Source organism: Ambystoma mexicanum, chromosome 3p (genome assembly GCF_040938575.1).
Source record: "Ambystoma mexicanum isolate Mex_15411 chromosome 3p, UKY_AmexF1_1, whole genome shotgun sequence".
Classification (NCBI taxonomy): domain Eukaryota; kingdom Metazoa; phylum Chordata; class Amphibia; order Caudata; family Ambystomatidae; genus Ambystoma; species Ambystoma mexicanum.
The window spans coordinates 935,887,023-935,913,343 of NC_090925.1; the positions used below are offsets into that span (position 1 = coordinate 935,887,023).

General features: G+C 48.5%; 1 protein-coding gene across 6 annotated transcripts in view; it reads right to left on the reverse strand.

Moving 5' to 3' along the window:
- The window catches only part of CPNE1 (copine 1), a 677,094-nt gene that overhangs the window by 469,445 nt on the left and 181,328 nt on the right, over positions 1–26,321 (reverse strand). For all 6 annotated transcript variants that reach the window (XM_069652236.1, XM_069652233.1, XM_069652235.1 and 3 more), the window contains exon 3: positions 7,781–7,960. In XM_069652236.1, coding sequence (XP_069508337.1) covers positions 7,781–7,960 — 180 coding nt within the window. The remainder of the gene's footprint in view (positions 1–7,780; positions 7,961–26,321) is intronic.

Consider the following 26,321-nt stretch of genomic DNA (forward strand, 5'->3'; position numbering starts at 1 on the left):
GCCCAGAGTTAAATACTGACCGTCGTGGGTTCCTGAAAAGACTGCTCCGGAACAACGAAAGAACTGGGCGAGTACATGTCTTGTACAGGTGCGGTTTACAGGACCCAGTCGCTCACTCACAAATTCTGGACCAACTGCGACCCAGACGCCCAAAAATAATTCTACTCGGTCTTCCCAGAAGTGAAGTGGAACCCACCAGCCAGAAGTGAAAGCGAGAGCGAAGACGCCTTCTAGAAAACAGAGGAGCCTGGCAAAGCAAAGTCAGATGACTTGATGGACAAAGGGGGCAGAAAATGGTCCCACAATGAAGTAGATGGTGGAGAAGACCCAAGATGGCTCAAACAAACTGGCGATCATGGGTTGGGTATTGGTGTCGCAATAATCTTCTGGGCGACAGCAGCTACCTACACTAAGTAAGACAACTAAGGAGGTAATATGGGAAGATGGCAATAAAACTGCCCAGATAGCCAAGCCTAGCCAACGAGGGGTATCAGGAGAATGAAGGGGACAATCCAGCAACTTTTTGGCACCAAACTTTCCCAGCAAATAAGTAAATATGCATAACTCCAGCAAAATACAGCAACTGAAGGCAGGCTCAGTGTCTGCCATAGATAAGCCTACACACTCATGGGTTGGCCTAAGCCAGTCCTCAAATCTCACACCGTAGGATGTTCATAGGCCTATTTGAGGCTAGGCACTGGCCTAAAGCAGTCAAACACATGAGGGGGGTGGGGGGGGAGTGCAGGGCTGGGATCAGCAAGGCCCATGTTGCACTATGGCCGTGTTCGGCCTTCCTTGTGGTTTCACTGAGTCAAAGGGGAAGTCCAACAACAAAACGGCCGAAAGTGGGACTTAAGAAAACACATTAGTACTCCAATAACCCCCAATAAGATACTAATGTGGTAAATCGGCCAGCACTGGATTACTGCTGCCACCAGCCTACACCCAAAAAGCAGAATCATGCTGTGGCCAAAATGTAGGGCTTACAGAGTTTAGAAAGCACCCTTTTCCAGTAGCAAAATGGGGACCATGTGCCCATATTTTGAAAGCGAGTGGCAGTGGCAGGGGGACTGAAAAATAGGGTCATAAATCCTAAAAACCAAAAAAGAAACAAGAAAACGAAAAGTGACAGCGAAAGTCTGAACTAATAACACCCATTTTGTAATCTTTAAAATGTCAGTTCTATCGACGTTGCTAAGGCGGCAAGCCACAGTACCATACACCAGGTGTTGGAGAGCGGGGCTGACAAGGGGAATCCACCCACCCATGGGAACTCTGCATCATTGATCAAGGGGCTACATCTGGCCCCCATGGTCACCTTTCACCATACACCTGCAGTCAGACAGGGGACAGTCACAGTATGAATTAAGAAAAAGTGTGCACTTATGAGGATAAGGAACAAGTTACTTACCTGTAACTGTTGTTCTCCAGCATGGGTCTGGCATGGATTCACATGCTCATGAATATTCCCCGTCGTCAGGCTGGGAATCCTCGGTAAAGAAAAAACCAGTATCAGTTTCGTTTCTGATCTGTCTTTCGTAGTAGTAATCAATCACTGGTCTCTGCGTCATACTGACCACAGCCAATGACTGCCCTCTACCCAAGCACCGCCTCTAGCAGCCATCTTCAGATTTGGAAGCATGTGAAGTGGCAGTATGACCAAGTGAAGAGCCGCAGAGGGGTAGGCAGGAGGGTTCGCATGTGAATCCATGCCAGACCCATGCTGGAGAACAACAGTTACAGGTAAGTAACTTGTTCCTTCTCCAGCATGGGGTCTGGCATGGATTCACATGCTCATGAATAAAGAATACATAGCAGTACACACATGCACAACCACGGGAGGTGGCAAAGGCTCAACATTAAGCATCTTACCTCCTCACCAGGCTCACCTCAGGCGAACAGGTTGCGCAGCACTGCTTGGCCGACCCTGGACTCCTCCCTGGAATCCCGATCGACGCAGTAGAATTTCGTGAAGGTGTGCGTCGACCTCCACGTAGCAGCCCTACATATGTCCAGTAGGGGCACACCAGAAAGGAACGCCGTGGTAGCTGCGATCGCTCTGGTGGAATGGGCTCTCGGACGGCCAGGCAGCGGTCGGTTTGCCAACCGATGACAGTACATGATACAGCCAGAGAGCCATCTGGAAATGGAAGCCTTCGAGAGAGCCTTCCCCCGATTGACAGGTCCAAAGTTCACAAAGAGTTGTGACGTCTTCCGAAAACACTTTGTGCGGTCCACGTAGAACTTCAGCGCTCTAGCCACATCCAGCGAGTGCAAAGTCCTCTCAGCCGGCGACGAAGGCGACGGGAAGAACACAGGCAACACCAAGGGTTCGTTGAGATGGAAGTCCGACGGTACCTTGGGCATGAAGGATGGGTGCGTCCTGAGCACTACCCTCGTGTCGTGAAAAGTCGGGGTCTTGCAGGAAAGGGCCTGGATCTCTCCCACCCGTCGTGCGGAGGTGATGGCCACAAGAAACGCTGTTTTCCACGACAGAAACTTCAACGGGGCCGAGTGCAGAGGCTCGAACGGAGGTCCCATGAGCTTGGTCAGCACCACGTTGAGCTCCCACGCCGGGGCCGAAGCCTTCACCGGCGGGAACGATCTGAACAGTCCCTTCATGAACTCTTTCACCAGACGATGAGACCACAAGGACGTCCGCCCCGTGGTTCTGGTGTATCGGGAGATCGCAGCAAGATGAATCTTGATGGACGCGTGTGCCAGACCAGCTTTGGCCAGCATCAGCAGGTACGGCAGTACCTAGGGAGCCGTAATCCGTAGAGGGTTAATCTTCTGTGCGTGGCACCAGACAGAGAACCTCTTCCATTTGTGTCCGTAGCATTTAAGAGTCGAGGACCGCCTGGCCTTTGCAAGAACCTCTCTGCAGTCGGCCGGTATGTCGTATCCTCCAAACTCTAGCGCTGCAGGAGCCAGGCCTGCAAGTTCAGCGATTTCGGGTCGTGGTGGAGGATGGCGCCTCCTTCCCTGGAGAGTAGATCCGCGTCCACCGGCAGCTTGATTGGCGGGGACGCTGACAAGTCCAGAAGGTCCGGGAACCATATCTGCCTCGGCCACGCAGGTGCGACGAGGATCATCCTGCACCATGACCTCTTGAGCTGGTTGACGAGCCGGATTAGCAGTGGCAAAGGAGGGAACGCGTAGAGGAACAGGCCCTCCCAGGGAAACGAGAAAGCATCGCCCATGCTCCTCGCCTGGGGAAACCTGCTGGCGAACCTCCGGCACTTGGAGTTCGTCGCTGTCGCGAACAGGTCGATCTGGGGTGTGCCCCACCGTCGGAAGAGGCGATCCACTAGATCCTGCCGTAGATCCCACTCGTGGCACGAGCGCAGCTCCCTGCTGAGTGAGTCGGCGATCGTGTTTTTTATCCCTGCCAGATGAAACGGCACCAGAAACATCCTTTGGGCGACGGCCCAATGCCACAGGTCCTGCGCCTCCTTGGACAGTGCTGGGGACCTGGTTCCGCCCTGTTTCCTGATGTAAAACATGGTGGTGGTGTTGTCGGTGAAGATCCTCACCACCTTGCCCTTGAGGGACGGAAGGAAGGACCTGAGGGCCCAGAACACTGCACGGAGCTCCAGGACGTTGATATGGAGGGACTTCTCCGTCAGGAGCCAAAGGCCTCTCGCGTGCAGATTTTCGGTGTGCGCTCCCCACCCTTCCAGGGAGGCATCCGTGGTCACTGTCTCCTGGTGGTCTGGGGTCTGGAAGTCCATGCCCGCCGTCAGATGCGCGCGGGTGCCCCACCACCGGACCGCTCGGCGGAAACTCTCGTCGAGTGTGATCCTCTCCTCGAAGCCGCCCGTCGTTTGGATCCAGCGCGCGTCCAGGAACTCCTGCAACGGGCGCATCCGGAGCCTGCACATGGGAATGAGGTAGATGCAAGAAGACATCATTCCGAGGAGGGACTTGATGGACCTCACCTTGGCCGCGTCGGAAGCCAACATCCGCTGTACCTTGCCCAGGATGGACCTGGTCCTTTCCTCTGACGGGGAGGCCAGAAGGGACACTGTCGAGCTTCGCTCCCAGAAACAGTGCGTTTTGTGTGGGTACCAGGTGGGACTTGGCGTAGTTCACGGAGAATCCCAGGTCCGTGAGAAGTTGGACGGTCCTTGCCGTGTGCTCCACGGCGAGCTCCCTCGTCTTGGCTTGGATGAGCCAGTCGTCCAGGTAGGGGTAGACGTGGATCCCCTTGCGGCGCAGCTGCGCCGCCACCGGTGCAAGGCACTTGGTGAATACCCTGGGTGCCGACCGTAGTCCGAAGGGGAGGGCTTTGAACTGGTAGTGACGCCCTTGGACCACAAACCTGAGGAATTTTCGGTGCCCCTTTAGGATGGGAATATGGAAGTAGGCATCCTCCAAATCCAACGACGACAGGAAGTCTCCTTCCTCCAGCTGACCCAGGACGTGCTGGAGGGTGACCATCCGGAACTTCTGCGCCTTGATGAATTTGTTCAGACGTCGCAGGTCTAGGATGGGGCGCCATCCTCCCGTCTTCTTCTTCACGAGGAAGTATCTCGAGTAAACTCCGGAGCCCCGAAGCCTCTTTGGGACGCGTTCGATGGCGCCCTTCCTGAGCATCGCCCTTACCTCCAGGAGAAGCTGAGGGACGTGAAGCTCTTTCCTGGCCACGGGGGGGACGCGCGGGCACCTTCTTTGAAACTCGAGCGCGTGGCCCCGGTCTAAGGCGTCCAGCACCCAACGGTCGGTGGGGATGGACTCCCACACGCTGACGAAGCTCGCCAGCCGGCCTCCCACCGAGGTGCATCGGTGGGGGCCCGACCCCACGGTCGGTTCAATCCTGTTTCGACGAGGCTTTGCCGCCTTGACCTCCTTGGCGACGACGGCGGGGTCTGCCAGACTTGCCTCGTCCTCTGTAGGCCTCCTGAAACGACGAGCGGGCCGCTTGACGGTAGGTGGAGAAACCGCCGCCGGAACCTTTGGAGGCGCCCTTGCCTCCGCTGCTCCGAAAGGGCGTCCGTCGTTGCTGCAGAACCCCAGGGCCCGGGCCGTCTCAGTGTCCGCTTTAATGGCCTGAAGGGAATCGTCCACTGTTTTCCCAAACAGGTTGTTCCCATCGAACGGCATGTCCAGGACTCTGGTCTGTACGTCTTGACGGAAGTCCGTAGCCTTGAGCCATCCACGCCGCCTAAGGCACACGCCGTTGCCCAACTGGCGAAACCCAGTGTCGGCGATGTCCGTCGCAATAGTGATGGCGTGGTCCGACGCCGCCTCACCTTCCTGTAGGATCTCCAGGGCATCCGCCCTCTTGTCGTCCGGTAGGAAGTCCAGCAGGGGAGCCAGTTTGTACCATAGCTCCCTGTCGTAGCGGGCCACGATAGCCAAGGCGTTGGCCGCTTTAATCGTCGTCGCTGCAGACGAGATGACCCTGCGTCCCATAGTGTCCAATTTCTTTCCCTCGCCGTCCGGTGGGGAAGTCGATGTGGAGGCCGCACCCCCCCGCTTTCTTCCTGGCCGTCGCGGAGACGACGGAGTCCGGGGTAGGCTGCGCCCGGAGGCACAGGGGGGCCGCGTCCGGGACCCGGTACTTCTTCTCGTACCGGTCTCTTCTAGCTGGCGTAGTGGAAGGTTTCTTGAGGAGGGCGAGGCCCTCATCCCAAATGTCGTCCAGTAGAGGCACCGCGAGGACCGTCTTCCTCTTGGCCTCGCGCCGTTGATAAAGGAATCCTTCCTTTTTCTTCTCCTCAGGGCAGAGTTGGAAAAGCTCGGATGCCCTGGCGATCATGGAGTGGAACGAACCAATCTCGTCGGGCGGAGAAGCCCTGGTGGGAGGTGACGACGGTAGATCCTCATCGTATACCTCGTTGTCCGTACCCGTCGCTGCCGTGTCAGTCCCCGTATCATCCCCTCGGGTGGATGGGGAGGAGGGCTGGATGGTGCGCGACGGCTAAAAAGGAGGTGGAGGGTGAATCCTTCTTTTCTTGGGCGGGGGAACGCCAGAAGGTCCCGGTTCAGGATCCCCCGACGGGAGAGGTTCCTCCCACGGCAACGGTAGTCTCGTCCTTATCTCTGAGCATAAGGACTGTATAGCCAACAAAATGGCCGCCGAGTTGTCTTGCGGCGCTGGCAGAGGGGAATCCGACGGGCGATCAGGGGCCCCGTCAGCACCCTCGACGATGTCGTCGTCACCTGCGTCGGGATCCATCCCGACGGGCCGGTCTTCTTCCACGCCAAGGCCGTGGCTTAAGACCTCGATCAGCTCTTCCTCCGAGGTTGAAGCCGAATCTACGACGACGCCCTGCCACCCCTTTTTCTTCCCCGCCGGGGATTTCACGGGGGTCCTATCGATGGGCACAAAAGAGGACTCCCTCCGAGGTGGCAGGGAGACTGAGCCCCGAGGTCGCCACCACTGGTGTAGCCTCCACAGGCTGAGCCAGGGTCGCAGCGACAGTATCGATAGAGGGCTTGGCCAAATGGATTAAGGCCTTCACCACCTTAGGTGCGCTCACCGCCTTATCCTTGAGGGGGGGGGACACTGCCTCGCTCCCCCTCCGATGGGGCCTTCGAGCTCGACCGGGGCCCTCTCCAGGAGCTTTGCCGGGTGCTCGCCCTTCCTCTTACCCGACCCAGAGCGTTGGCTCGTGGTTGAAGGTGCCGGGGAGGGTGCGCCCTGCCTGGCGCCCGTAGAGCCCGACCGTTCGGCGCTCCCAGGGCCAGCGGACTCGCGGTGCTTGGCCTTGTGTGTTGGACCCCCGTCGCCGTGGCGTCCTAAAAGGTCTTAGAAGACCGCTCGGATTTCTTCCTCTTCTTCTCGCCTGACGGGCTCTTCCCTTCCAGCCAGTTGGCGAGACGTTGATGGCGGTCCTTCATGGTCCGCTCCGACATATTGCCGCAAAACGCACAGTCCTTCTCCACGTGCGTCTTGTCCTCATGTAGGCAGTAGAGACAAAAGGAGTGTTCGTCGTCTTTAAAGACGTTCTGCAGCTGGCATCCAGGGCAGACCCTGAACAGCTTTCCGGGCGTCGAGCTTCCCTTCTCCTGGGCCATGTCCGGGCCTGAGAAGCTTCTGGAGTCCTCCAAAAGCGTAGCTCGACGAAATTTTCACCCTTGAGGGGCGCAGACGAATCCGACACGGGTCCCCGTTGATCGGATGGAGAGTCGGTGGAGCTTGAGGCTCTTTTGACCGAAAAAACGAAGTTTTTGAGCAAAAAACGTGAAAAAATAGCACTAACGCTCGAGAGCAATAGCACGAGGATCCCAACACATGAACGTGCGGTAAAAATCTGAAGATGGCTGCCAGAGGCGGTGCTTAGGTAGAGGGCAGTCATTGGCTGTGGTCAGTATGACGCAGAGACCAGTGATTGGTTACTACTACGAAAGACAGATCAGAAACAAAACTGATACTGGTTTTTTCTTTACCGAGGATTCCCAGCCCGACGACGGGGAATATTCATGAGCATGTGAATCCATGCCAGACCCCATGCTGGAGAACAGCACATAGCGCAAGGTTCAACTTTCTTGTTATATAAAATTAGATGGAAATAAGTGTTAATTATCCCAACGTAAACAACTTTAGGTATGAAACCCTACACACCCACACGTTTTGGGAAATATTAGACAAAAAGACTTTTCAGATTGGTACAACAATGCGACCTTACCATAGCCTGCTGTCCAATCATGAAATATAGCATTGCAACTATTCTTCTCATGAATAAGGAACTTTTGAATGCTTGTAAATTATCCCACACCTAACGCGTTCTTGCAGCCCATTATCACCCTGCAATCCATACTATGTAATTACCTGTGCCAATGTGCATTCAAGTCCTCCAAGGTAATCGTCGTCATTTAAATCGATGGATTTGTTGTCAATGTCATAAACACCAAACTTCAGTTTCTGCACCTTCTCAAAGTAGTAGTCAAGAACAGGCTTCGTGGAGAATTCCGGCTTTTGGCAATTCTTGATTCGTTCAGTTCGAGACAACTACGAAAGAAAAATGTGCTGAATTACTAATTACATTTAACCCACAATAGATAAGTGTTTTAAATGGGAACCACTAAGCGTCAAAGGAATGAGGATGGGGTTGTTGAACCACATTTACATTTCACCCTAGCAAGATGATAGGAACAGTGAAAAGCAATATTCAACCACAAGAGTTTTTCAGTACATGCCAACATAACTACAGCAGAAACATTTGGCAGCCTGCCACAGGGAACAATAGTCGGGAGTATAAGAGTTTTGGATCTGGAGCACCTTCTTTGGTCCAGTGTCAATTGCAAGGACTGAATAGAATCCTCTTTGCACAAAGAAAGAAAATAGAATAACTCTGCCCCCCTCAGCTAGGTGTTCTTTCTGGCACGTAGCACATGGAAACTAGGTCAGTCAATGTAGTAATTAGTTCATCAGCAAGCCTTCCCTAACTAGCACGGGCTCAGTTCCCTCAACGAATGAAACAAGAACATATGTCAGCACAAAAACCCATAGGTGCAGAATTTATGGTCAAGCGGGTGTCAGGTTTTCTAAACCCTACACTATGTGTAGATCACCGGTCAACCATATTTTGCCTGGCAGATTATGGCAGCCATTCTGGACCTATAGATCTGGGCCACAGTGAGGTCCGCCTTCCAAGTAGCACACCACTTAGAAATGACAAACGCGTCTTGTAAAAACGTCCCGCAACGGAGGACAGTTGCACTTACCACAGGCACGGCTCAGGACACGAGCAGCTTTAAGACTACAGGCTGCATCCATGTGCACGGACTCACCCACACTGCTGCAACCATCAGGATTGGCATCTAAGACTTCACAATTAAGAAATTAGTAAACTATTATTCCTCTTGTATTACTTATTTTCAACCACAGGGTGGTGTTTTTTGTTGATAACCACAGAGTGCTGTTTTCTCTTGCTCCTGATTTTCCTATCACCCTTTTAAAGCTTGTGCACATTGCAGTAGATACAACAGTGTGTGGCCGCCCTTAGGGGCGGAGTGACCTTCTATTCAGGTACTAAAAAACATTATTGGGAATCCAGGGTGGAAAAAGAAAAACCTCAAGTGGTAACTGTTTCCCCTTTACTGCAGTTCTACTGCGCCTTGAAGATCTGCTAGCCTGCATCTCCCAGCACTCTTGCATCTGTCGATTATAACTCGGTGGGGATTGCCAGGGTTTTTTTGGCCGTTTGTTCAGAACCCCTTTAATTTCTTGCGGTGGTGTGCTCCCTGCATGGTTCCCGAAGGCGAGGTCTGTATACAGATGCGACAGCAGGGCCTCATCCGATCATGTTAAAAAGTCATGGGGCGTTTGTCTCATATCTGTAAAGAAAGCACTTCAAATAAACCCAGTTCACAACAAAGATATATAGACAATGAAATAGCACCTGTGGAGCACTGATCTGTGTGGGTCGCTTGAGCTGGTGCTCTCTGAACAGGACACAAACATGTAAAATAACTGGAAAAATTGTGATTTTCTGAAAGACTTATCAACACAACTGTGCTGTGCAGAAAAGCTCAAGAAGAATGAATGCAAGCCTGATACTTAGCTATGGATCAGAAGAAGCAGTCCAGAGTGCTATGGAGTGTAGAGGATGTTGCATCTCTCTACGGCCACTGGTCGTTGTGGTGCCGTGGCCGCATTCGTTTTACTGCCATGATTAAGAATTCCAACATGGCCGCAGGCTCGCGCTATCATTCTTTGCCTCCTGCATCCTCTTCAGTCCTTTCAGGTGACACGCCTACCTTAGGTCATGTGACACTTCTTATACCGGCAGTTCCTGGTTACACAGGCGTCGCTACTCCCTTAGAAGACGCTCCGTAAGATCGTGGTCCAGGGCATTGTGATTCGAACTTTCCATCTTTCCTGTATTACTTTCCTTTCTTTCCTTTAGATCCTGCTCTCCCACGCGCTTGACGCGGCAGCTTTACCAAGCACTCACCGAAGCGGCTATTCTTCTCCGCAAGCACTTCCGTATGGGAGTCTGGACTTCAGTATATATCGGAGGGGGAATCCTTTTCTTGTTAATCGCATACTCAACTTCAGTATCTCCTTTCAGAGCCCGTACCTGGAGAACTATTCATTGGCGTTCAATTTCCACACCCCCGGCGCAGAAGCCACTTGGCAATGCTGCGGCTCTTCCGCAGTAAGTAGAATATGGAGTGCGGGGATAGCCTGTAAGGTAGGGACTTCTCTCATTCTTTCTTTGGGCTCCACGTTACTATCCCGAATTTGGGGCAGGACGTTCCGTCATCTATTTCCGAGTAATCATCAGATTGGGGAACTTCTTATGCAAATTACAGGTGCCGGTCCCATTCTCCCTCTCGTCCTTTAACTTCTGTTTCCAAATCTTCGGTATTTACCATCTGTGTCTTCCTTCTAATAGACAAGGCTCTCAGCCAGCCTGATGAGACTTCTGGACCAGTTTCAACCTGCTTGTGAATGCTAAAGAAGAGGGAAGACACCCTTCCCTTCTCTCTCAATTCCAGACCAGGGTTTTCTTCCCCAGAGGGTTTCCCTGTGCAGTTTGCTTCTCTCCGGTCCCGGTCTCATCTCAGACGGAGGGAGGTAGGTAAGGCACTCAGGGGTATTTTCCTGTCGTCAAGGATTATCTGTCTGCAAGGTTAGTGATCACTGCTGAGTACTTTTGATACAATTGTCACAGTGGTTGGCCTAACCACGAGAGATTGCAACCATGAAGTTTGGAGTCGAGAAACCAACATCCATCACGTATATGAATAGACAAAGCACAATGGCATGCACCCAGGACTACAGGGGTGGGAGATCACTCTACTCACAACGCACAGATGTCAATCAGGAGGAAGGACAATGACGGACACAGAAAAGCAAAGGAAAATGGGGCAAGGTTAAGGAGAACATGCAGAAGAAGGTGGAATATCTTTTATATAGGGTGATTACCTAGCCAGATGCTGCTTCATCTGAACATGTACCCGGTGCCAAATCCCACAAAGTCAAAAAGAGTGCTGCCCAGCAGTTGTTGATGTATGACATAGGTGGGGGAAGGGTGGATGGGTCTCAAATATCCCGATGCATTGTGAAATAGGTAGAGGGGCCTGGCAGTAGGATAGACAGACGTTCTGAGGTTTTATAAATTAATGCAAAGTTAGATGGATTGAGGTGCAAGAAAAGCCAAAAAGAAGGCAAGTAACTCCTTACCCTCCACAAGAAGAAAACTTGAACAGCAATAAAGAGGGAAATAGGACACTTTCAATACCATCAAAAAAAATGTAATCGGCACACTATATATAAGAACACAAAAATCAAATCAATAACATGTTGCAAGAATGAAAACATGTAGGATGGTGGAAAGCGTTACAACCATATGAACAACAGCTGAGTACAGAATCACAGAAGAAAAACATGTGTTTTGGGGTGGGGGAAATAAAATATTTAACAATTTTCTTTTTAAAAAAGGAGGGCAACTCCCTGACTTATTCATTTGCAAAACTTAAGAAAATAAAAAGATGGCCTCAAGTGTGCATGATGTTAGGCCTGCCCAAAGATATCAAGAGTCATAATGTGTATGCAAATTAGGGGTTGCTAAAATTCTAAAAGAAATAAAATGCTGCTGATGAAGAGAACACAGATGACACTTCAAATTCAGAACACTAGAATCTGGCATGCTAGCAAAGTCTCATCTCTCCTAACCATAATCGTTTTATACACACACATTTAGTTTATGTTTGAGTGTGAGGATTAGGAGGTCCTCTCATTGCAGCGATGTTTACTGATAAGTTAACGCTAGCCTGTGTCCTGCACTACCAACATGAAAAGTAGAATTCAGATGTGCAAGTTGATGTAATTCACAACACAGATGCACCCTGCATAGTGTTATGGGGATTTACCTATTCTGCCCTCTGCTTCGGGGCAAAAGCAACAACTGAGCTACTAGCTCAAGTCAGAATTCCCATCATAATATACCAGCATTAGCTTGACACGGAGTGCCTTGAAGAAAGAGCAAGCATTGTGATACATGCTTAAGAAAGGGCATTCTATGCTGAATAGCGACAGTAGTGCTACAAACCTGCAGAAGTATACTCAAAGAACTTTAGTCTCCTAGAGATCTGTATTCGCTATGGATTGCAAAAGGAGCTAAATAGCAAGTGTATTTTTATACGTGTTCCCTTTCATTCATGGATTAATGTAACCATTTATAATAGCAAAACACTTAGCAGTTCAAACATCTTACTCATATCATACACGCTTGCATGTGTAATTTTGAGCAGGACCAGCGTATGAATCCCATACACATACTATACGAGTAGGCTGTGAAATCAAATTCTCCCTGTTGGGGAATGAACAGCAGTCTGCCTAAGAGCCAGAACAAAACCAAGCATGACAAAGTTCTCGACTTAGGGCTACATACATCACACAAATGGAGAGGAACTTCCAAGTTCTACAGGTTAGAAACTGAAGTGGATGTTCTGCCCAACGAACTACAGCATGTTTATGGTAAGGGGGTTTACAAGCTACAAACCCTATAAATACCATGCCAGCACCTATACAGGGGCCGGCTGACTTGCTATGGCGGTATTATGCAGAGATCCCGACACAGACTGCAAGGAGTGCGAGCACACATGCACATTCGAGCCAAGTTGCAATGGGGTTTGCTCGACTGAATATTGTGCTCCAATTCTGGTCTTTCTGATTGATGCAGTGAATTTGCGCTTTGCATTGTGTATTATGATGATATTATGATGATATACATTGAAATGAATGCAATAATTGCTTTAAACGTTTGGTTTAGTTTGAAAACCATAGAGTAGGTTTTGAATGCCTTCGTATAGTGTTGCTCCAAGTGAAATGGAGCAGTGTATTTAGACTTTGGTTTTCCTTTGCAGAAGGGAGAAGGCTGAACGGGGCTTTTGTGGCTTTGTCAATGGAATTGCGTTTTAAACCTCATGTGGGGTTGAACAGGGCTTTATGTGTTGGACATGTGTTTGAAGCCTCATGAGCTTTGATATTGATTGATTCCAGAAGGGAAGACTTACTACTTGCCAAACAAAATGGGTTTGGATTATGTTAAATTAGAGAGACATTTGGGGAGTCATTTGAAGATTAAAAATACGTTGGAACCATGTGTGTTAATTTAGAGACGAGAGGAAGACGTCCTATGGGTTCCAATTCCAGTGGCTGGTAGCTTCCCTGTCGCATAAGAAGAGCACAAGACTTCACTCGGAGCTAAGCTGAGAGCTGGGGGGATTCCCCCTTAAGGTCAGAGCCCTTGCTAGCTGGAGTGATCCCAAGGCGAGGGACAACTCGCTGACTGATTCATTTCTAAAACGTAAGAAAATAGTGCAACAAGCTTGGGCAGGACCAGTCAAAAATAGCTTCTCTTCAGGGCATGCGCAATCTAGAGAATTCAAGGGGAACAGATGTACCCGCCATCTTGAGAAACTGGCAGATTTAGCCTGACTCGCTGTCAGATCACAGAGCACAGGCAGCACTGAGATAACTTCCTTAATTGTGGTAGGCACCTTTCTCAGTCATTCTCCATATGTTCAATTGTTGGTATTTAGTAGCTCTAGGTCTCAGACTTTAACTATTGGAAGTCACGGTTCCAATGTCCATCCCGCTCTGTTTGGGATCAAGGCATGGAAAAGGTTCACAGCTTTAATAAGGCTAGTTCTACAAAGTCAGGAAAGGGAGCACTGAGGCTGGTCTAACTCTCTTGTAGGTGGAAGTCCAGTTCTGCAATTACTGGAGCGGAGCATTGCAGTAAGCAGACAACTGGAAAGGTTTCAGAAACCATTAAGGTTTCCTCATTTCCAATCCTTGTCTTCTTAAAGTGGTCAGCGACATGTCTAAGGGTCTACTAGTTACTAGAAAATAATCTCCTTATTTATGGTGAATTGTGGGATGGTAACACAATAAAAGGGCTGCATGATTGAACCTCTTTTGTTGACATTTTCAACTACTGGGTGTTCCTACTCAGATGTTGATTCTCGCCTGAATCCAGGCAATTCATAAAGCAGCTGCATGTGGATCTAGCTATGGCAGCCGTGGACCTTAAGAGGCCAGTAAAGCGGGGGCTACACATGGCTCCTTCTGTAGCACATTCTTGTCTGGTTGCAGGACCCTGCATTCGATTTTACATTTGGGTCACTTGTAGGCTCGCACCTGGAGAATTTATATTTATGAAAATAGTTTCGACCGGAAGCACTGAACAAAGGGCATGTTGATTGCTGAAGCAGTGCAACTCCTGGGTTCTTTATGTGGACATAACAGTAGTTATGGCATTAAACCACATGGTGTTGGGGAGGAACCTGGAAACAATCGAGTCAGCAGAAGACATTAATTTCATTCACAGGAGTTACACTTTTCACAGACAGGACTGTACAGTAGTCACCAATTCGAAAATTGTACAATTCTACCATTTCGACCCCACCATAAAGAAAAATAATGTTGATAAAAAGGGACAGTGTGCAAATCGGGATTGGGCATAGTGTTTTTAAAAAGGTGGAAGCAAAAGGGGGAAGTGGGGTGTAAAAGTGTAGAGTATTTTGTAGTGGTGCCGGGAGGGGGCATTGGGTTGAACCCTCCCACATTTAAAAAAAGGGAAGAAAAAACATTCTCAAAAAAGGAAAAACGAAATGAAGTCAAATATACAAGTCGGTGTCCGGCCATTTCGTCGAAAGACATTTGGTCGAAAACCAAATGGTCGAATATATATATATAACGTTCCTAAACGCGCATATTTTTGCACTTTGGGAGAGCCTTATTTCCATGGCTTTTTAATTATATTTCGCCACTTTGCAAGGCACTAATAAAGAATATATCTTATTTTTCAACTTGGATGTCCGGACTTTGTTTATTCCTAAACTATGAAGAGTGCTACTCACCCAGCCTGACGTCTTTTCAGTGCTTCAAAGATATATATATATATGTGTATATATATTTTTTTTTTTTTTTTTTTAGAAAAAAAGGGTGTTGGGGGACCCCCCCCCCCCCCAAAAAAAAAAAAGTGAAAATAAAAAAAAAAATTCGACCTTTTGGTTTGACCAAATGGTTTCGACCAGATGTCCTGTCGACAGTGTTCCCTCTAAGCTGTGTGCATGTGCGCCTGCCCAGCTTCCTTCTGGGTGCCGCTCAGAAGATTTTTAGCAGCGCACACAGACAATTCTCACCTATTTAAAAAAAAAAAAAAAATGTAATAAGGCTCAAGTCACAGAAATTACTTGAAATTTTCTTTCTCTTCAAATAAGCAACTAGTCTTGATATTCTGCTCATTTGCATTACACTACTATGCAAGAGTGACTGTAAACACTCAAAATCCCTAACAGCAGAATACACACAAGAGGTTAAAAACTAATATGAAAAACTGGCTGCATGAACAGAAGAATCTAACCAAGATATTCCTGCACACATTACCCTGATAATGTTCCCTTCCCACCCATGATTCCTAAGCTTCATTCTACCACACTTTTACCTTATGACTCTAACTTCTGCCCCAGAACACATTAAGTTGGTACCGGACAACTTTGACTCTTTCTCTCTTGGCTCTGCGAAAGATTAGCAGATGTGTACCTACATCCACTTGTTTTATGTTTGTTGTAATATGGATAATATGCATCACATTCACATGCCAGCATTTCTGTTACTCATTGTGCCTTACAAAAAGCATCACCCACAAAGTATTGTGGGTCTGCAAATAACCCAGTGAGTGTTTACTGCTACGAACCCTCACTTTTTACAGTGCTCTATCAACTAGTATTGGAGGCTAGCGCAAGGGCCGGGGAAAGGTATGGGTGGAAGAGCACGGGTCATTTACTCCTTGCAGGTGATGAACAAAGCAGCACATTTCAAAAACCAAATCAGACGTTTCGGCAGTACACTGAAGGAAATGTGTTGCTTGTTTGCTAAAGGATAGGAAATTCTAGTACCTTTCTAGACAAAAGCTCCTTTTTCTTTCTATGATCAGCTGCTGAGGGCTTTTCAATATAACCATGTGCTCTGTGTGTATCGTCTCTAGCATCCCTTGCATCTTATTTAACTGATAACAAAGAATTACAGAAGAGGGATCCATAGTTATAGAAGAAGGCACTCAATCAGTTGTATCTCTGATGAATTGATGCTATTAACTTAAAAGGCATATATGTGTGACTTTCTTCAGCAGGGCTCCATAATAAACCTCAGTAAGGCACTTATTTAATTGTATCTAGGCTGTGGTGTGGAAGGGTGGGCAAAACTATAGACTTTATTATGTGCCCTGTCATTTAACTTCCTATGTCAGGGGCATAAACGGGGCTCTAATCAGATTTTGCTCCCTACTTGGAATCAAACGATTTTTCAGGGAGTAAAAAAGTAATTGGCTCTGCCAATAGGTATACTTTCTGCTTATTAAAAGATTTTCTTCCCCTTAAAAGAGATCAGGCGTAAATATTGAGTTCCTTCCTATGCCACTGCTCCACTGGTCACTAATTCGAAAAAATATCAGTGGAGCTTTGTGGGTTGAAGCAACAACATTTTAATGGTTTCTCGTTTTTGCTGGGCACATTTTCATTTTTTTTTAGGGAGTAAAAATGGATGGTGTATATGTCTTAGCTGTAAGGCCGGTTTTATCACCACCCACAGGACACGTAATGTGGATAGTAAGTAGAAGTACAGGAATCTTTTATCATATTCTGAGGTGCAGTTATTCTGATGCAATAATCATTCTTACACACATTATTAGAAGCATATTCTCCTGGCACTTGAATTACTTCATTTAAGTTGCACTTGCACTCATATCAGTATGTTTTGACACATTGCTTTTAATTGCCATTAATTCGTTGGCAAATGTATTCTGTCAGAATTTCTTGACAGCCACATCAGTTTAAAACAAGAGATTTGTGTTTTGTAGTACATATTAGTGATTTTCCAGTGGCATAAAACATTTGCATGGTACTGGTTGATTTTTCTGTTTAATCACATATAGCATATTTTATTTTAGCCTATGTGTTTGGAAAAAGTGTAAGATTTGTCAAGAATTGCAGTGGCTGGGAAGAGGGAATTTCTTTCCAAACTCTCTTCTGCAACGGTAGCTCACTAAATACGCATGGTCACAAAGTGGCTTATCTCATTAGTCAGTTGCGCACATGGTAAATAATGTGCGCACATGGTAAATAATGTGCGCACAACAGCAAACCAGTTCCGCACATAGAGAAAAACTTTTAGATGGAACATTGCATGTCGACCATTTTTTCCGACGAAATGTCTGGTAACCATACAAGTAATTACAGGGAAATTCTAATTTCGGAAATCATCAAAAAGGGCTTGTAGGAAAGATTACTCTTTTGGCAACTTTCCCTCCATAGTTTCTACGGACCCCCAATCTGTTTGCTTTGTTTTTTAACCTGCTCTGACTTTGAGGGGAAGCAAAGCCTTCATCTTCATTTCCCTTGCATTTTTCCCACTTGCTATGGGGAAACTAATCAGTCCTTGATACTATCAGTACTGGGAAACGATCTTTCCCTTTTAATATCTTTTACCATTTTGTAACTTTCACATTGCACACAGCATCTTACAATGCCATGCGATTGGAAATAATTTGATATCGCCCTAGTCTTTTACACTTGGGACTGTAGTTTACTTTTACATGTGCGCCTAAAGACAAGCTTGTGGCATCAGATGACAATGCATTACTTACTGTGAAAGCATTTCTGATGGTTGTATCTGCTTAGATTCACATGCTGTGCATAGGTCCGACATCCAGTGGTCACTGCGGAGTATTGCATTTTGTTTTTTGTAGTCGAAAAGGGGACGTCGACAAGGCGTGTCTCTAACACTATCCCTATAGTGATGTGCGTTGTACCCACAATCCCTCACGCGTCGAGGTCCCTCTGTTTGTATTTTTTCTGCCCTGAGGGAGCCTTCTATACGTGAGTGAGTACAGAAAAGAGAGAGAGATGTAGAAAGGTGTCTATGTTCCTTCCATCCGAGCGGGGAGGAAGGGTGGGCGCATGTGAATCTAAGCAGATACAACCATCAGAAATGCTTTTACGGTAAGTAATGCATTGTCTTCTGATGTTTGTTAATCTGCTTAGAATCACATGCTGTGCATAGACTAGCGAGCAGTACCCGGAGTTGGCGGTGGGTTATGAGAAGGAACAGTAGAGAAAAAAATGTCTTAATACTGCCTGTCCCACCTGGGAGTCAGATCTAGAGTGTGCATCTAGACAGTAGTGTTTTGTAAAGGTGTGCACAGAACTCCAGGTAGCCGCTTTGCAGATGGACTCAAGGGGAACATTTGCAATGAACGCTATGGAAGCCCCAGTGCCTCGAGTAGAATGTGCTCTTGGCATGAAGGGTAGTTCTCTCTTAGCAAGAGTGTAACAGAGATTGATGCATTGAACAATCCATCTAGATATAGTGGACTTGAGACTGCATCTCCTTCTCTTCCTGCTGCCACAGAGACAAAGAACTGATTAGTCTTTCTCAGTGGCCTGGTTCTTTCCATGTAGAACATGACAGCTCTGCGTACATCTAGTGTATGCAGACTTTTTTCTCCCAAGCTGGAAGGGTTTTGAAATAACGTTGGTAGTTCTATTGACTGGTTTACACAGAATTTCGAGATGAATTTTGGTGCAAACCTTGGGTGTGTGCGTAGAACCACCTTATCCTTGTGAACTGTTACGAAGAGGTCTGGAACAGAAAGAGCCTGTAGTTCACTTACTCTCCTAATGGAGGTGATAGCTATTAGGAAAGCAGTCTTAAGAGTGAGGTCTTTAAGAGTTGCCTTGTGCATGGGTTCAAAAGGCGAGCCCATGAGTCTAGAAAGTACCACATTTAAGTCCCATCCGGGAGCTGGGTTAGCTATCGGAGGGTGTATTCTCTTTACCCCCTCCATGAAGGTCTTGATAACTGGCATCTTCCACCACGACACTAAGTTGGGAAGTGGTGTATGCAGAAAGTGCCGCCAGGTGGACTTTAATGGAATTGAACACTAGACCTGAATCCAGTAAATGGGTCAAGTACAGAACAATGTGTGTGGGAGAGCAGTCAACCGGGTTGATGCTCTTACCTTTACACCAGATGACAAATCTTTTCCACTTGCTAGAATAGCAGTGGCGAGTATTAGGTTTTCTGGCTTCCCTGAGGATGTCCATACATCTCTGCGGGAGTTGTAGATGTCCAAATTCTATGATCTCAGGAGCCAGGCTGCTAAGTTCATGGTCTGAGGGCATGGATGCAGTGTCCTGCCCTTGTCCTGTGACAGCATGTTGTACGGGCAGGGAAGTTTCACTGGGGGAGATAGGGACATCTCCATCAAGTGAGCGAAACATGGCTGCCGGGCCCACATTGGGGCCACTAGTATCATGGTAACTTGCTCCTGGTGCATCTTGTGCACCACTTTGTTGAGAAGAGGAGTCGGGGGAAAGGCGTAAACAAATTTCCCTGACCATTGAATCGACAGACCGTTCCCCTTGGACTGGTTCTGGGGGTACCTGGAGGCGTAACTTTGGCATTGTGAGTTCTCCAGAGTTGCGAACAGGTCTATTTCTGGGAATCCCCATTGTGTGAAGACGTCTAAGACGATGTCTTCGTGCAATCGCCATTCGTACTCTTCAGGCAGGGGGAAGTCTCTGCTGAGTTCGTCTGCTAGCAGATTGAGTTCCCCTGGTACGTGTTGTGACAGTAGGAACATGTTGCGTTTGAGAGCCCACTTCCATATATTCTGGGACAGCTTGGACAGTCCTGGAGCGTGGGTGCCCCCCTGCTTGTTGATGTAGTACATGGCTGTGGTGCTATCTGTAAGGACCATCACTGTCTTCCCTTGTAGGTGTTCCTCGAAGGCTTTTAGTGCTTTGAACACCGCCAGTAGCTCCAGTAGGTTTATGTGCTTGGATGCTACGTTCGGAGTCCACACTCCGTGAGCAGTCTGATGGGATAGGTGAGCCCCCATCCTGTGAGGATGCGTCCGTGGTTAGAGTGGCCTCCACCGCGGGTGTGGCAAAGGGTTTCCCTATTATCAGGTTTTCCTTTGTCCACCACCGTAGCGAGAGAACCAAGGCTTGCGAGACCACCACTAGATCGTCCCATTGTCCGCTGGCCTGACACCACTGGCTGTTGAGCCACTCTTGCATTGGGCGCATGCGCAGGCGCGCGTGAGGTACCAAATAAATACACGACGCCATAATTCCTAGCAATCGCATCGTTTTGCGCACCGTCACCTCTCGACCTGCCACATATTGGGGGATCTGAAACAGCATGTTTTGGACCCTCTCGTTGGAGGGGAAGACAAGGCCGTCCTTTGTTTGAATTAGAGCCCCTAGGAATTGTTTGACTTGGCTGGGGTCTAAGCTGGACTTCTTCTCGTTGATGGAGAAGCCCAGTTGGAACAAACGGTCTACAGTCTTTTGGGTGTTTGAGAAGCATGTCTCGTAAGAATCCCCCGTTATGAGCCAGTCGTCGAGGTAAGGCTATACTGGGATGGATAACCTGCGCAGGTGGGCCGCTGCCACTGCCAGTACTTTCATGAATACCCTTGGTGCAGATGCTATGCCGAAGGGTAGCACTCTGAACTGGTAGTGTTTGCCCTCTATCATGAACCTGAGGTATTTTCTGTGCGCTGGCAACATTAAAATATTAAAGTATGCATCTTTCATGTCCAGTGTTGTCATGTAATCTCCCTGTGATAGCAGTGGGATCACTTCCTGTAAGGTCACCATACAAAACTTTTGTGGTTTGACAAACTTGTTCGCTGGGCGCAGATCTAATACAGAGCGCATGGTTAGATCCTTTTTGGGTACAAGGAAGTACACTGAATAAATACCTTCCATTACCCGAGATAGAGGCACGACCTCTATGGCTCTTTTTTCCAGCAGTTGGTCCACTTCTTGGAGAAGGATGGCGAGGTGTTCTGGTGTCATGCGGCGTCCCCTCGGGGTGTGTATGTTGGGGAACTGTTGAACTCTATACAGTAGCCGCGGGCTACGGTGGAAAGTACCCAGCGGTCTGATGGTATTCCCTCCCATGCTGGAAGAAAGGATGTTAACCGGCCCCCGACCGGCGTTGCATGGGAGGGGACGCAAATCTTCGCGTCACTTGGTGGTGTTGTTGGCTTGGGAGCTTCTGAGGGTGGAACCCCAGCCTCTTCACTTGCCACGGCGTTGACCCCTCTGATTGTACTGGCCGCTATTACCCTGGTAGTTGCTGGCAGAATACTGTTTTTGGTTTTGTTGCTGGCGTTGTCCACGAAAAAAGCGCTTATTACCAAATCCCCGCCTGTTAGGGGGTTTTGAAATTAGGTCTAAGGTCTTTATTGTATCAAATTCTTTCTTCGCGTTCTCCAGCGCGTCATCCACTGCTCTCCCAAAGAGGTTGGACTCCTCTATGGGTTTATTAATAAGGGATGCTTGTGTTTCCGCCTTAAATCCGGAATTGCGAAGCCATACGTGACGCTTCAGTAAAATTCCTTGTACCAAAGTGCGGCCAGCCGTCTATGCTGCATCGAGGGTATTCTTGACGATGCTTTGATTGACCAGAGAGCCCTCGTTAACTGTAGCCAGTAAATGAGTCCTTAGGGGTTCGAGAACCTCTTCGATGTCCTGTTTCAGCTTAGCCCATTGAGCATCGGCGTAGCTTGCCAATAGGGTATCATTATTGGCGATTCTGGTAGAGAATTCTGCAGAGGTGGTGATTCTCTTGCCTGGGGCATACCGCTTCTTCCCTTCTTTATCTGGGGGTGCCTCGCTAGTGGGACTCCTGCCCTTTTCCTGGTGTTGGTCACGACCAGGGAGTCCGGGATTGAGTGACCCTTAATATATAATGGGTCTGATTGAGAGGGAGAGAACAGTTTATCATTCCTCGTATTGACCCCTCTCACCAACGCAGGAGTGGAAAGAGAAGGTGTAATACGTCTCTTAACTGAGGCGAGGATGGGTATAATCTGGCTAGTGGGGGGTTTTTCTTTGATAATCCTCTCCATAAAATCGGTGTCTGGGGTGACCTCCCAAGTTTCGATTTCGAAATGTGCTGCTGCCTTCTTCAGCAGTGCATTGAAGGTGGGTTGATCGACAGGCGAAGGGTTCCTGACTGGTGTAGTTTCAGTAGACCTGATGACTATTCTGCTACTGCCTGCATCAGTCGACCCAGCCGGTGACTGCCAGGGATTTGGGTCGCCCTCGCCTGTGTCTTCCTGGAATCCCTCCTCACATAGGTTAGTTTCCTCGTGAAAACCTTACTCTTCTTGTTGGTCCTCAACATAGGTGAACTCATCTTCCTCCTGGAAGAAGGTGTCTTCCTCAGTGGGATTGTAAGAGTATATGTCCTCCTGTATGGGGTTATAAAACTTCTGGTATTTAGCCCTTGGACTCTCCAGGGGTGCCTCCCTTGGTCTCTTGGGTGCCCTGTCTTCTTGGATGGACATGAACCTGTCTAGTTTGTCCATACAGGTCTGGAACCTTTCAAAGGTCCACTGAGGTCGGCCAGGACGGTCTGGGAAAGAAAAAGGAGTTTCTTCCTCCTGTAATTGTCTGGTTCTGTCCCATAACTTCGAAGAAAGAGCCTTCGCCTTCTGAGTAGCCTTCTTGCTGACTAGGGCCTTCTGTCGGCGTCGGGAACTGGCCTGATCTGTTTTCCGGCGCTTTCGGCGTATCTTTGGCCTTGTGCGCGGTTTTCGGCGTTTCACTCGCCGTACGTCTCTGGCCGTCCTTAGATGCTATGCGCGCGAGGCTTTCGGCGATCATTCTCTCTTCCGAGGGATCGGTCGCCGTTGCGCTATGTAACCTCGAGCCTTTGCTCGTCGAGTCCTTGCTCCTCGAGTCCTCGGTGGCAATGTGAGCGCTCTTGCGATGCGCGTCTCCGGAGGTTTTGGTGTTAGCGCCCTTATTTTTAGAGTGCCCAGTCGCGTGTCGCGAAAGCAGTGGCGGGGAGGGCTGACGACCCTTACGGTTGGCGGAAGATGCCGGTGGTCCCGCGTCCCCGTTGGCGCTATGGCTGCCTTCGTCTTCAACGAATGTGTGCCGGGGGGTATGTGCTTTGGTGTTTTTCCGTGTGCGTCCTTGTCGCAGGGGTGTTCATCCCCATAAACTGGGCGTGAGCCGGGCTTGTCGGGGCCGGGGACGGACGATGAGGAGCGTGAACGCTCCTTTGAGAGGTCTACAGCCTCCGTTACGGGGGCCGTGTAGTCACTGTCCTTGTCACACTCGGCGGCGGCAGCGGGCGAGGAGTCAGGCCTAGACATGGCGTAGGCCACCCACCTTTTGACCCTGCGGTCTTTTAGAGTTTTAGGCTTTAGTAATTTACAGGCCGCACAGCCGTCCTCCTGGTGATCGAGGGGTAAGCAACGGTTGCACCGTTTGTGCTTATCCTTCCAGGTATATTTACCCTTGCAAAGCGGGCAAAACCTAAATGGCGTCCTCTCTATAGCCGAGGGTAATAAGTGTGACTACGACCTCGAAAGAGAGGGAGGGGAAAGAGAAAGGCGTTCTTAAAGAGAAGAAAGAAAGACCACAAAACCCCATTCTCCCTATTGTGTATGGCCGGCAAGGCCAGACCACGTGTTCGGCAGCGCCGAAGGATCCCCTCTGCTCGTCCTTCCGGCGAAGATCTTGCTCGGCGGAGAAACGGCTCTGCGTCGAGGGAGGGATCTACGTTATTGATATTAATAACAAACGACCAAAGGTCGAAGAAACTATTTGGCAATGTCTCTCGAGGAGCTCCGCATAAAGGCGACCAGTAGCTGGGTGGAAAAAAACAATCTGAGGGACGTCGACGCGTGAGGGATTGTGGGTACGTCACTATAGGGATAGTGTTACAGACACGCCTTGTCGACGTCCCCTTTTCGACTATGAAAAACAAAATGAAATACTCCGCAGTGACCACTGGATGTCGGACCTATGCACAGCATGTGATTCTAAGCAGATTAACAAACATCAGAAATATTTTTACAATTTGTGTATTTCTAGTGTGCACATTCCGTATGCTACTAAACGCGGCTATTGCCCTAAAATGCCCACGCCACAATATTGTCACTTGTTCCTTGGTCATATTCTAGGTTGGCCGCCTTCTTGCCAAGTCACGAATTCCCATAGAAGGTAATGCACTTGTACAGGAAAACTGCAGCTATCACGGGGTAGTGCTGCCTTTGTGTGTGGCCCAGGAAGTGGGTGGGACTGTCTGATCCCACTCCACGTCTGAGAGTTTGGGTGTGGGCCATGAGTGAAACCAATAATCTCACCTGATTAGACAAATATTGGAGGAACCTGGACTTGCTTCCAGGCTGGGTTTTGGATACGAAGATCAGCATTGGAGCCAAGAATCTCTCGTAGAAGAAATGACGACTGAAGATCCGAAGAAGACTCCTAAGAGGGCTGGCATCCCTTCCTGCATCTGGCCCGGTGAAGCCCTGTTGGACTACCTGTCTAGGAAGGGCCTGTGAAGTGCTTCAATCCCTGGACTGGTGGGACCTACCAGTCTTGAGATGTTTGAAGATCCAGCCGTCCTGAGCCTTCGGAAGTGTCCCTGGACCACCCAGTGGATTTTCCGGCTCTCCAGTGTGGTACCTCATTAGAACCGTTGCTGTTCTGCGTTTGCACCGGGAACTTTGGTGGTCAGCATTTTGTGGTATAATTCCAACCTCCCAGCCTCAAGGGATCTTATCCTGGAAGGACTTCTACAACAGCGACTGGAAGGACGCCTGCCATCACCTCTGTCTGCGGTGGCAGTCGCTAGAACTTGCCTTCACCCACCTCCCCCCAACCCTGTAAAATCTCTTGAAGAGGACTGCATTGGTAAATATTGCATTTCTCCATCGCCAAGGGCTGCAGTCTGCTCCTGGATCCAGCTGGAAGAATCCTTACACCTGCGGCTTTTGGGCCTCCCTCACCAAACAATGGCAGAAAATTCAACCTCCAGCTACCCCCAGTCGACCTATCAAGTCAGCTGGGAAAATTGGAGTTGGGGGTAAGTAAATTCAAAGCATTTGTCTCCCGATGCGCTCTATAGCATAGCATAGCATGGAGAATACGTTTATTTGTATCCTGCCATTCCATTACACTGACCTTTAGGCGTCAAACCTGGGTGCTAACATCTGAAACATTTTACTTACCTAGTAACTTTGTTGCATCTTTTGTTTTGAACCAACACAAGCAACTTAACTGATACAGATAAATGCTCGGGAGTAGCATTGTGGCTCCTTTGACTTTTGGGCACAAGACCCCATTCTTCTTAGGCATTTGGGACTGCTGAAGTTGAGGATATCCACTTGTGACTTGGTTCCATTTTTACTGCTTCACTATACTTACCTCCTTTGCTGATTAGAGTAATTAAATGCATTTATAAAAGCTATGGTGAATATAATAAAAAATGTTTTTAAAAAGAAGCTATGGTGAATATATATAGGTTTGTGTGCAATAGTATCACCTACTGGATTCATTTTTTTGTGTGTTTAAGGCCTAGAATAATTATTTGTATACATACCCGTCTAAATTGAATTATTGTGTGCTTCACTGTGTGGACACAATATGGACTCCCCTGAGAACAGCATTGACTGCTCGCCACACTTACCTTGATTGGGGTTTGGCTCACCTCTCGGAGTTCCCTGTTCACTATAACTAGGGTGGCCTCCTAAAATCTGTCCACCAGGCCAGGTTCTAGAAGTCCATCTAAACAATGACAATATTACTTATAATAACAGCCTTTCTGGAGCTTGTATCCGTTTAGGAAACCATGCTATGCATATCGCCCTATCTAGTGGTTGGATCCAACTAATTCAAGTTGTTTACTGCAAAGTAAACGACTGGCGTCAGCAGGGGCGTGTCCCTTTCATACTGTCTCTAGCTCACTTGTATGGGTACACACTCCTCAGATTAATATATTTTTCTGCCATCGGTTCGGTTGCAGGATGAAGGTACAGAATGAAATACACCACCAGTCAGGTCAGCATCACCAGCATTCAGTTAACTCCAATACAGGTATTACTCTGATCCCCAGACACTGTGTTCATTACAGGGCATATGTATTGAATTTATTTTTCAGTTAAATGTAATTTGTATTTTCAATATCCCGGCAGCAAATGTTCCAATTTTGACAAGGTCAGTACCTTCTCACGAGGGGATGGGAACTCATCTCAGCCAGGGGTGGAAGGCTTACCAGGGAGGTATCCAGTGCCAAATCGTACCCAAAGGAGGATGGTGGCCATTCAGCGGGCTCCAATTCCAGTCCCTTCCCCATGTGCCAGTTTATGTACAGTACACATTTGCATCACCCCATGCCAATTATTACCAATGCTAAAGACGTTTTTCCTTCTCTTTTCAGAAATGCTGCAGACATGGGAGAAGAGCACCCACAAGAGAGAAAACCTCAGCACCCAACGCAAAGGAATTTTCCAACACTTCCAGAGAGGGAGAGA